At 43.5% G+C, this 12,941-nt stretch overlaps 1 protein-coding gene across 1 annotated transcript in view; it reads right to left on the bottom strand.

The window, feature by feature from the left end:
- Positions 1–8,245, bottom strand: part of LOC122799476 (lysosomal-associated transmembrane protein 4A-like) — a gene marked incomplete at its 5' end in the record, with an annotated part of 122,417 nt that extends 114,172 nt beyond the window's left edge. The window contains 1 exon segment of the mRNA XM_044068561.1: positions 8,147–8,245. Coding sequence (XP_043924496.1) covers positions 8,147–8,245 — 99 coding nt within the window.
- Between the last annotated feature and the right edge of the window lie 4,696 nt (positions 8,246–12,941).

Raw genomic sequence — 12,941 nt, 5'->3', positions numbered from 1 at the left:
ATCATCCACAACAGGCAGAACTGGAGGTATAGCTAAGGGCCTATGTTGCGGTAAGTGTAGAAAGGTCCTAAGCCTTTTCTTGAATCTGAGAAATCTTGTCCCTGCCATTGGAATTGCTCTCTCATGGCATGTAAGGTTTCCCCAAAGGAAAATTCCTCTGGTGGAGAGGCAGATGGAATAGATTCTTCAGCATCGGAATCTTCATAAGTAGAAAAAGGAGCCTCTGGATGGTCTGTAATGTCAGAGTCATCAGAAGAATCATCTGAGGACACTGGCTCTGGGGCTCTGCTCTAGGTCTCTTTTCTGGAGGCTGAGAGGCCCTGTCTGGGTGAGATTGGGATCGCCTAATTAAAGAGATGAGATCCTCTGCCAGAGTAAGCATTTGTGAACTGGAAATGGGCCTGTGTGAGGGGGGCTTAACAGGCACTGATTTAGCAGTTTTGGCTGCTTTAGCCCTGGCAAAGGCCTTAATAGACATGGCTGCAGGAGGCCTAGCAGCACCACGTGCTGGGGTAGAGACATCCAAAGGGATGGTGTCTGATAATTCTATAGGAACCACATTAGTAGGCAAAACTTCAGAGGCCGATTCAACTAGGGTAGCAGGAGCCTCGGTAGTAGTCATGGATTCGGCTGAAGATTGACGTTTGCTCGGTTTCGGCCGAAACCGAGACACTCATGTATGCTTAACCGTGGTTTCGGCGAAACCGCGGACCGCGAGTGTCGGTCTTTTCTTCGTTTTATAACAATTTGAGAAGTCGGAGGATCCGGCGGCATAATGTACAAAATCTGAGCGAAAAACTGTTCAGCAAACTCCGACCGGCGCCTAGGCGTTTCGGTTGAAGGAAGCACAGGCTAAACAGGCTGCTACATCGTGGTCTGGGCCTAAACAAGGTAAGCAGTAAGAGTGGAAATCATTATGAGGTATTTGTTTCCCACAAGTTAAACAGTTATTTACTTTTCTGACATCGGCTGGCCAAGAAAGAGTCCCCAATGGGGTACTTAGCTTTTAGAAGTCTTCGAAGTAGTATTCGGTAGTAGTAGTCTCTGGATCTGACCGACCGGCACTTGCGAACAGCTTCTGCTTCGGGCGCCACGCGGCAAGAAAGACTGAGGAAAATGTCGTCGGCTGATGCCTTTATACCCGAAGACCAGCAGAGATGACGTCGGGTGAAGTGCGACACCAGCCGAGGCCAGACCCAGACTTTGGAATCCGGCCGACCGAAGGGCTGCCTGACGACAGGACAACCCATTTGTTAGGACTGCAGATGCATCCTTGAAGGACATCATGCAGCAGATGCTATTACATCAGTTTTTCTTGCCCCAGATGTCAGGTGCCCCCCCAATGGGAAGCAATTAAATCTATAATTACAAGAATATACCTCCAACTAAAAAGCAAATACACCAAATATCTTTTTGAGCATAGTAAGGGAGAGCAGAGGTATAGCAAAAGAAAAGGGAGCTGGAGGGAGGGTAACCCGGACTGCAACAGTGAATACACTCTAACATCTACATTTATGCGAAGTGTACACAACTGTACTATGTTCTTCGTGTTTCACTGTTGCAGTCATTACACTTGGGTAGATTCCCAAAGCTAAGGTTGGGAGGAGGAATTTAAACAGAATTAGGACCCGCTATAAGACCCTGCAATACTGCACTGGCAAAGCCAGCTCTGGATTTAGAGAAAATTGGCAAGTGATAATGCTTGGCGAAAGTATGTATAGAACTCCAGAAAGCAGCTTCTAGGATGTCCCTGGTAGGAACGCCCCTGAGAAAGGCTGTGGAGGTAGATGCAGCCCTGGTTGAATGGGGACTGATGCCCTGTGGGATAGGTTTTCCATGGTGCTTATAGCAGAAGTGAATGCAGTGGCCTATCCATTTTGAAATGGTTTGCTTTGAAATAGCTTTCCCCTCTGTCCCTGCAGCAAATGCCACCAGCAGTTAAGATTTTCTTTGAGGTTTAGTCCTGTCCAAGTAAAATCTAAGTTGTCTGTGCACCTCTAAGGAGTGCAGTGTCTGTTCCCCTTTGTAATGTGGGTTAGTAAAGAAGGTAAGCAAATGAATGGACTGATTAAGAGCCACACTGGATACCACCTTGGGCATGAAGGAGGGATTGGTTCTGAGGGACACCCTGTCCACATGAAAGATGATGAAAGGCTCCACTGCCATAAGGGCCTGTAATTCAGATACCCTTCTTGCAGAAGTGATTACTAAAAGGAAAGTGGTTTTCCAGGAAAGGAATTTTAAAATCTGCAGTAGCAGCTGGCTCGAAAGGAGGAAGAGTGAGTTTCTCCAAGACAAATTTAAGGTCCCAGGCTGGAGTCGGAGCTCTCCTGGGTGGCCTTACATTTTTGGTCCCTCTGAGGAACTGCTTGAGTAATGGGTGAGAGAAGAGGGGAGGCTCTGTGCTGTAATGAGCTGAAATGGCTGAGGCATGAATTTGGATGGAGGAAAAGGACAAGCCCTTATGAAGCATCCCAAGTATTGCAGAATCTGAGGTAAATTGGGCACTGCTGCGCTCATCCCTTGAGATTGATTCCAGGCACAAAATCTTTCCCATATTGCAGTATAAGAGTTTCTAGTACTAGGCCTCCTTGCCTCTAAAATGATATTCATCACTGGTTTACTGAGGGATGGTAACGGAGAGATTAGGTAATCAGCCAAGCTGCTAGGTTCAGGGTTTGCAGCTGAGGGTGCAGAATCTGGTTTTCCTGCTTAGACAACAAAGGAGTCTGAGGCATGTGCCATGGGGCCAAGCGTGACACACTGCGCAAGAGGGGGTACCAGTGTTGGCATGGCCAGTCTGGTGCAATTAAAATCATCCTTGGCTTGTCTTGTTTGATCTTTAGTAGTACCTTGGAGAGCACAGGCAGAGGAGGAAAGGCATAAACTGATAGGTTTTTAGGTTTTTCCAGTTGAAGGATAGAGCATCCACTTTCCAAGCTAGCTTATGAGGAATCTTTGTGCAAAATTTGTCCAACTGATTGTTCTGGGGGGAGGTAAACAGGTCTATATCTGGGCTCCCCCACTTGCTTGTCAACATGTTTGAAAATCCTTGGTTCCAGTTTCCACATGTGTGGGTCCATGAGGTTTCTGCTTGGTCAGTCTGCCAGTGTATTTAATTTTCCCGGCAGGAATTGAGCACGTGATTCAGTAGCTCAAGGCTGTGTTTCACAATGCCATGGCTAGTCTGCAGAGAGAGTAAGAATGTGTACCCCCCCTGCTTGTTTATGTACCACATAACAGTGGTGTTGTCTTGTCTTTACCATTAGTTGTCCTGGAAGAATGTAGTCCTTGAAGGCTGTCAGAGCATTCTGTACAGCTAACATTTCCTTTTGATTTATGTATAGTTGCATTTGACTTGGGTTCCATTTGCCCTGAATGCACTTCCCTGCCAGGTGAGCCCCCCCATGCATAGTCTGATGTGTCTGTTAAGGTTTGGGCAGCAGGGGGTAGTGTGAATGGTAGTCCCCCGTTTTGGTGGCAGGCCTCTGCCCACCAAAGGAACTCTAGGTGTAGGCAAGGTATGGTAGGAATCATTGCTTCTAGATCATGTGAATGTTGACACCATAGACTTTTGAGATTCCATTGTAGTTTCCTCATATGTAGCCTTGCATATGGAATTAGAAGAATGCAGGAGGCCATGAACCCCAAGGCTTGCAGTATTTGCCTTGCAGATTAGCTGGGTTTTTGTGGCCACTTGTTTGAAGAAGGTTGTCAAATGAATGTTTCTATGGTGTGAGGAAAGCCATCTGGGAAGTTGTATTCAAGCTTGCTCCCAGGAATATAATTTGCTGACAGGGTACCAGGTGCGATTTCTTTACGTTTATGGTGTACCCCAGACAAGTTGGCACCCTTTGAACAAAGGGCCAGATGATTCAAAAGTATGTCCTGTTTTTTTGCCTGAATTGGACAATCGTCCAGGTATGGGTAAATTTGAATATTTCTTTGCCTGCAAAATGCAATGACTGGAGCTAGGCACTTTGTGAATACCCTGGGCGCAGTAGATAAGCCAAAAGGCAGTGCAGATGTGCAGGTATGCTTCTTTTAAGTCTAGTGTTGCCAACCATGCATCTTTGCCTAGCATAGGAAGCAGTTGGTGAAGAGTCAGCATTTTGAATTTTGGAATCACCAGAAAGGTGTTTAAGAAAGGTCCAGGATAGGACGCCATGTATTGCCTTTTCTGGGTACCAGGAAAAGTCTCAAATAGAAACCTTGTCCCTTTTTCCTCTTCTGGTACCAACTGAATAGCCCCCAAGCTTAAGAGAGAGAGAGACTTTGATTTTGGGCCTCTGCCCTCTGATTTGGGGGTAGATCTGGCCACCCGCTTGGTGTTGGTAACTTGTGAAAGTGAAATATGTATCCTTAGGACACTATTTAAAAACCCATTTGTCCTGGGTAATGAGTTCCAGTTTTTGGTCTGCAGACCAATCTTTCCGCCTGAAGGAGCATTCAGTTGGGAAGTGCTTGGAAGTTTAAAAAAAAAAGTCATTGAGACAGTTTTCCATAGGGGGGAGTCTTACTACTCCCAGATTTGGGTGCGGAAATCCCCCATTTCTTAGTCGTGTCCCTTGGGACTGAAATCTGGAATTTCTGCTGTGTCTGGGTTTGGCTTGAGAAGACTTGGAAGGGGCTGGAAAGGACCAATTATTAGAGGGCCAATACCTACTAAATCTAGGAGGCTGAACTTGCATGAAATCTTTAACAGTTTGCATAGATTTAGCTTCATCTTCCATCTTTTTAAGAACTTCTTCAGCTTTGTTGCCAAACAGGCGGTCCTGATTTAAGGGAGCATCCAAAAGTTTAGCTTTAACATGATCAGGCAAAGATTGCTCCTTAAGCCAAGCATGCCTTGCGAGCACAGACCTAGTAACAGCAGCCCTGCAAGAGGCCTCTAATGAATCAAATCCACATTGCAAAGTATGTTTACCAACCTGCTCAACAGAATGCATTAAATCCTGTAATTCTTTATTTTCAGCACAGTCAGGAATCATCATCATTTTCTGTTTAAGCAACCCAATAACATGTTGATACTTTAACATATGAAACTGGCAGTTTAAAGCCCTAATGGCCAAGGTTGCAGAAGTGTACACCTTCTTACCTCATCTATCCAGCGCCCTGGAGTATCTATCAGAAGGGGTGGGATTTTTAGCAGTAGAAACCTTAATGCCCTTGGGTCCCTGTGAAATAGTCCCTGGATCTGCAATGGGATTTTTTAAAAGACATTTGCATGAATCAGGAACCCTATAATATCTGTCAGGTTTTCTGGGAGCAGGAGACAAAGAATCAGGGGCCAAACTAGATTCTGAAAAGGCATCAACAATGTCTAGTACAGGAGGTATAGCTAAAGGCCTATGCTGTGGCAGGAGTAAGAAATCCCTAAGCCTCTTTTTGAATCAGAAAAATCCTGGTTTTCCCAGTGGAAATGCTCCCTTAAAGTATGTAAGGTTTCACCAAAAGAAAATTCGTCCGGAGGGGAAGCAGAGGGAAAGCAGAGGGAATACAGTCCTCTGCATCAGAATCTTCATAAGTAGATAAGGGCAAATCCAGATCATCACAAGAATCAGAAAAATCAGAATCATGGTCAGAAGATTCATAAACAACTTCAGTTCTAGGTCTCTTAGAAGGGGGAGGTTGGCTTCCCCTGATTACAGTTAAAAGATCTTCAGCCATTCTTATCATTTGTTTTTTAGGCATAGAGGCCTGAGCATGCGGCCTGGGCGTCGTTTTTTTTAGGCATGGTTCGCGATTTAGGCCTAAATGAAGAAGGAGGCATCGGTTTAACATGCAAGTCCGTAGGCCTGAATACACCCTCAGAAGCTGGTGCCTGCACAGCGGCTCCGGACCCATCCAAGGTAGAGACATCCGCAGGTTCGATAGTTGAAGCATCTTGCGGCATACCAGACTCCGAATGGGTCTCAGTAGAGGCCTGCAAATCAGAAGTAGCGGGTATCAGAGGCTGTGACAGCACCTCACTGAGTACCGACGAACTGGCGACTGGCTTGGAAGCGTTGTTGGCAGTTTTGGACCTTGGTGCCCGTCTCTGTTGCACGTTTCGGAATCCTGGTAGTCGGATGGCTAACAGACGACATTTCTGGATAATTAAACAGAGAACCAAAATATTTAGAGGCAAAAATATACAGACGGATAGTGCATTGATTAAATAAAGCACAAAACCAACAGCAAGGTATGTCGTGGTCAGGGCCTAGGCAAGGAATACAGTACAAATGAAAATCTTTAGGAGGTACTTGCTTTCCACAAGTAATGCAATTATTAACTTTTACTGACATCGGTAAGGAGCAAGAAAAAGTTTCCCCAATGAGGTACTTAGCTTTAGTTGAAGACTTTGGTTCTGAAACTCGAAAACGAAAATTTCAGGAGTCGGCAGACCGGCACTTACAAACTGCTTCGGGCACTGCACGGCAAGAAAGACTGATGTAATGGCGTTGGCTGCAGGTTTTATATCCCTGACTACCTGACGTCGTGGAAGAAGGGACAGCAACTGACGCAGGACCCAAGACTTTGTTAATCAGGCCGACTGAGGGCTACTGCAAGCAGATAACCCAAATGTAATGACTACAACAGTGAAACACGAAGAACATCCCCTCTTTACTCCTTGCCTTCTCCCATCATTCCAGCTTATACCTGGAACGGTGACAGAGATCCTGTAAGCTGTTCACTTTACTGGCTACCCTCCAACATTGGAGCTTCTTGTGCTTTCTAAAGACAGCCGGATTAAGCTACTGATACCTGTAGCATTCTTTCACGTTTTGCTCCTTCCACAGTCTGTTGCTATGGAAATTGTAAATACACTTGGAAGACCGATTTCTTGTTCAGTGAACACAGGAAATATATGTAGTACATAAGGGTCAAGTTATAAACAGTGATGGGAGCAGTAAAAGTGTGAGACTGAGTACATTTCCCCTCCATGCTAGCAAATATCACAGCATTCACCAGAAGATAGCATGTGTGCTCTCAAGTATCAGTTACAAAATGCAAATTATGCCAAGACAGGACCTTCAGATGACAGGTGCTATCACCAACAATACAAGCCCCTGCAGAGAAAAGTGATCATTTTTTGTTTTTATATGTAATAGTTCAAATAAATATTAACAGATCCCTCTTCCCAAAAAATACCAAATATTTTCAAGCAAAGGTCTTTTGGAACACATCCTAGTGTTTGTGGGGGTTTGGCTATTAGCAAATGTAGCCTGACATAAGCAGGCATATTTCAATGCAGCACCACTTTCAGTATGTGCCCCCCCAACAAGCACTGTCATTCATTCACTCACTTTAGAGGTCTGCTGTTAGACTTCTAGCATCCTTCTCACTCTGATTTTCTGAAGTGTTTGGTGAGCACAGGCCACCCAATGCAGGAGCTAGGTTGAAGAAGGTGTCATAATCCCCTTAATCCATCTGGGGGAGAGATCTTGAGGACAATAAATTTTGTGCTTCTGAGACAGATGAAGGTAGTGTGACATGTATGCTAGATGACATTTCCTTCCTTTTTTGATATTTTCAGTCTTATGATGTTCTCTGCAGTCTGATGTCCTCTGTTGAGTGGATAGTTTCCTTAGTGTCTTTACCCAAAGTGGGACTGAATCAGTATTGAAATGTCTTGAATTACTGGAGATGGGGAAGAGTACCTGCGACTACCTGCTATCTAAGTAACACAGAAATGGCTTTGTTCTAAGTGAAAGCTTTATAAATGTATACTACGGCTAAGAATTTCTGAGCTACTGTTTGAGAAGTCATTTTCGCCACATCAAAGTAGAGCACAGTTCTGTCTGTCCTTGCCTTAAAGACAGGAAGTTCATGGTTTCCACTAGTGCAAGAGAACATCCAAGCACTACATACTCAGCTGATGACCTATACTTTGCCTTTCCCAGCTGCACTATTGTACTACTTGCCATTATTTCTCCTTCTGTCTTGCAATATGCCTATGTCGTTCTTGCTATAACCTATGCCTGACTATGTCGTCCTTGCTATAACCTATGCCTATGTCGTTCTTGCTATAACCTATGCCTGACTATGTCGTTCTTGCTATAACCTATGTTTGACTATGTCGTTCTTGCTATAACCTATGAAAGACTCCATCTGCTGCTAATCTGTTAAAACAAAATAGCAAAAAAAAAAAATTGGTGCTCACCTGGGGAGGAGCTTCAAATGCTGGGTAGACTGCAATTTCAGGCACATTTCTATTATTGATGTACTTGTAGCAGTTCCATACACAGTTAATTAGATATGCCTAGAAAATAAATTATTGCAACATCTGCTGTGAATTCACAAAAGCTTAAAATTCAATTTAAAAAACTAAGCTCAAGAATACAAAATTATCCACATATCTTTTTTAAGAAGGCAGAGTCAGCGTGATTTACAACACAGCACCATACCTTGTGCACACACAAGGATTTTCAGCTATTTAACTAAAATAAAATCCCAAATTACATTAGGTTGCTGTCCTAACCAGTCATAATAAACAGAACCATTTACCATTTTACTGTGAAGGCACTTTTTTCAAAGGTACAACAAATGCAGTAAAATTCTGAAGTTAAGAAATACATGGCTACATTGAACAACATAAGTACTAAACTGAAGTCGTCACTTCCATGGTCCATATCAATACAGACTAACTTTAAAACTAATAACAAATGCAAGTGAATACTCGTTAAATAAGGGGCAGCATCAGTTAATACAAATAAGCTCCTAGTAAAAATCAGACTTTACAAGATCACATATTAGAGGTACTCAAGTAGATGCATACATAAAAGAACTTAAGCTTTAGATGCATACGGTTAGTGGATTTCATGCTTGGGTTAGTTCGTAGAGCACATTATGTTCTTCCAGACAATAGAAAATATCTCTGACTCGCAGAGGAATTGTAAAGGTGCATGAATGTGGAAAAGACATATCTAATTTACTATTTGGTAGAAAATTTATTTCCATTTAGGTGAAGTTAACAGTTCCCTTAAGGGGCATGGTACAGTAGTGGTATACCCAAAGTAGTTTACAATTTCACTTTTAATAACCAATAAAGCTACCAGACTGTCCAACAGAAAATGCCATACTAGTTGAACAAAAAAGTAACAGCAGATATCCTACTTCTCACTGTTGCAGTTTTCTTTACTCTCGGAATATCCTGCACAGGATATCCGAACATCCAGTCAGCATACCAAAGTAGTTACACCTTTCAGGCATTTTGCGTCAGACATATGTCCTATGGGAAGGATACATATGCAATATATGGATGCCTAACCTCAGAACTGAAGTGCCCTAGAAGAACCAGAACAACCTCAGAGAAAAGCAATGACACGTACATTAAGGAAGGGAAGGAGGAGAAAAGAATGAAAGAAGGACCCCCTCGACGGAGGCTAACAAACAACAGGGCAGAAGGGAGGGAGAGAATACTGCAACACTGAGAAGTAGGACATTTGTTATGGTAAGATCTTATACCACTAATGTAGCATTCTTTACTCTTCAGAAAATACAAAAGCTACTGGAAAGCATGGAAGGAGGAAGGCACAGAACAGTACACCAAAAACCCATAACTGATGGGCTGGTAAAACCCACCCTAGCCATAGAAATGACATCCAACTCGTAATGTTTGGTAAAAGTGTGAACAGAAGACTAAGTAGCAGTTTCCAAGATGGCTCTGGCATCCAGACCCTTGAAAAAAAAAGCAAAAGTGGCCACTGCCCTAGCAGAATGAGTATGAACAGAACAAAAAAGGAATGGTCTTAAAAATCCAGAAGGAGATGGTCTACTCAGACACCACCAAACCAACTGGTATGAAAGGAAACAAAAAGCTGCTCATATTTCCCGATATGCTTTGTCTTGTCTAGATAAGACCTGAGCTGTCTATGAAAATCCAGAGTGAAGAATCAAGATCAGTGAACCGCTTGGCAGAATTGAGAGCCACCAACAATGCAGTGTTCCAAGAGCAAAGTTGTAAGCAAGAGGAAACTGCTTGCTCAAAAGGGAGCGGACTTGAAATTTTCCAGAAGAAAAGTAAAGTAAAGGTTCCAAAAAGGAGGAAATGGCTTTCTTGGAGGCCAAATATGAAGGATGCAATTCAGAAATTGTTTGACTTTAAAACTAGAAGCTAGAGGTGGATTCAGAGGCAGACAAGCAGAAATGGCTGACATATGAACTTTAACTACCATCACCCAGAATGATGCCTCAATACAAACAGAAAATGACTGACCAAGACCTGGCTTAGTCATGTCCTCCCAGGCTGTCAGGTACTGGATCCCCTTTGAATAACGCCAGAAACCTGACGAGCCACGATGCTTTGCCAGAGATGGCCTGCATCTGTCTCCCTTGGGCTTCAGGCTCCTGGCAAAGGCTCTTGCCTCCCCCATAGTGCCTTTTTTAGGCAATACCATAAGATCAAAACTACCAACATGGAAATTTCATCAAAATGTAAATTAAAGGTTATGCTGCTAAACTCTAGGAGTCTAAACATGAAACTGTACTCATTGCAAGCATTCTTAAACCCTGGAAGAAGCTGACATTTGTGCAGTCATAGAAACCTGGTTAAAAACTGTAGACAAGCACCCCAGCCACACCAAGTTACTCATCGTATCATTCATCCCGACCTCAAGCTGTGGGCAGCAAAACAAAAGGAGGAGTTGCAATATATATAAAAAACAAACACACCTCTAGGCTGGTCAAATAGCATGATGCACAGGAAATACTCCAGGTGCAGTTAACAACTGACAACACCCCTATTCAAATCATAGCTAGCCTCCAACTCTGACTCAAGATACCCACTCCACCTATCTGGACCTCTTGGAATCTATCAAGATTCAACCCTTCACCCTGATCCTGGGTGACTAACTAACCTACACAAAGGCTGGAAGAAATACTTATGTCAAAACACAAATGCCCAGAGATTACTTGATTTCGTTAATGCAAATGCCTTGGACCAGTTGGTTGACACCCCCACAAGAGTTGAAATATCTTGGACTTGGTATTAACCAACATGACTAGCCACTGCAGCTTTCCTACAGTGTCACCATCCCTGGTAAGATCAGACCACAAAGCAGTCACTTTTGAAATCACCCCCCCCCCCCCCCCAGCTAGGGTCAAACAAAAAAACTTCTCCAAAGCCAATTACAACCTCCTGAGGGAGAGTAGAACAGCTTCACAGCAACCCTTCCCCTCCACAGAAACTGGCACTTTAAGTTCAAACTTACAACCAAATTATTATATGAGCATTTACATAGCTGCATGGAATCAGGAATACCAGACAGGACAAAATCCTCCTCCTAAAGGAAGAGTATATCTGTCTGGTGAACATCAACAATAAACTCTAATAAAAAGGAAAAAACTGCTGTCCAGGACCAAGAAGGAACAGGTGTCAAATTGGAAGCAATTTCTCCTTAGCCTTAAACAAATAAGAGCACTAGGGAAATCCTCCAAAGCAAATTAGAGTGTCCAAACTGGCCACATCTACTAAAGACAATTATAAGTCTTTCTTCACACATGTCCGCAACCTCAAGGAAAGCACCCAGATCTGCTCAGAACAGGTGGTCAAGAAAGTACAGTTGTGTACACTTTCCATAAATGTAGATGTTAGAGTGTATTCACTGTTGCAGACATCACATTTGGGATATCTGCCTGCAGGTAGCCCTCAGCCGGCCTGAATACCAGAGTCTTGGATTCCTGCGTCGGATGTTGTCTCTTCTTCCATGACGTCAGGTCGTCAGGGGTATAAAACATGCAGCGGACACCATTACATCAGTTTTTCTTGCCCCAGATGTCAGGTGCCCCCACAATGGGAAGCAATTATATGCTATGCTACACCTCCAATAACAAGCAAATACACCAGAAAGCTTAAATATACCAAACAAGAAGGGAAGGTAGAGCCAAGAGAAGTCAGGGGGCTGGAGGGAAGGTAACCAGGACTGCAACAGTGAATACATTCTAACATCTACATTTATGGTAAGTGTAGACAACTGTACTATGTTCTTCATGTTGTACTGTTGCAGTCATTACATTTGGTTAGATTCCCAAAGCTATGATTGGGAGGATGGGTTTATACAGCATTAGGACCAGCTATAAGGCCCTGCAAAGACAGCAGTGGCAAAGCCAGCTCTGGATTTAGAGAAAAATGGTAAATGATAATACTTGGTGAAAGTATGTACTGAACTCCAGGTAGCAGCTTCTAGAATATCCCTAACAGAACGCCTCTGAGAAAGGCTGCAGAAGTAGATGCAGCCCTGGTGGTACGAGATCCGATCCCCTGGGGGATTGGATTTCCATGTTGCTTATAGCAGAAATTAATGCAATGGCTTATCCATTTAGAAAAGATTTGTTTTGAAATAGCTTTCCCCTCTGCCCCAGCAGCAAATGCCACAAGCAATTGCTCAGATTTTCTTTGAAATTTAGTTCTGTCCAAGTAAAATCTATGTTCTCTGTGCACGTCCAAGGAATGCAGAATCCATTCCCCTTTGTTCTGCGGATTGGGATAGAAGGTTGGCAAATGAATGGACTGGTTAAGAGCCACACTGGAAACCACCTTGGGGATGAAGGATGGATTAGTCCTCAGAGATACCTTATCTGCATGAAAGATGATGAAAGGCTCCACTGCCATAAGGGCCTGTAATACAGACATCCTTCTAGCGGAAGTGATTGCTAATAAGAAGACTGTTTTCCAAGAAAGAAATTTTAAGTCTGCAGAAGCAGCTGGCTTGAAGGAGGTAAAGTGAGCTTTTCGAAAACAAAGTTAAGGTCCCAGGCAGGGGTAGGAGCTCCCCTGGGTGGTCTCAAGTTCTTTGGCCCTCTGAGATGCTGCTTGAGCAGGGGATGAGAAAAAAGGGGTGGTGCTGTGTTATAGTGAGCTGAAATAGCTGAAGCGTGGACTTTAATAGAGGAAAAAGAAAGCCATTGTGAAGCATCACAGTTAAGTATTGCAAAATCTGAGGTAAATTCCTTTCCCC

Source organism: Protopterus annectens, chromosome 1.part0 (genome assembly GCF_019279795.1).
Source record: "Protopterus annectens isolate FY-2018-M chromosome 1.part0, PAN1.0, whole genome shotgun sequence".
Classification (NCBI taxonomy): domain Eukaryota; kingdom Metazoa; phylum Chordata; order Ceratodontiformes; family Protopteridae; genus Protopterus; species Protopterus annectens.
The sequence above is the reverse complement of the archived record's forward strand: the minus strand, read 5'-3'. Positions and strand labels throughout refer to the sequence as shown.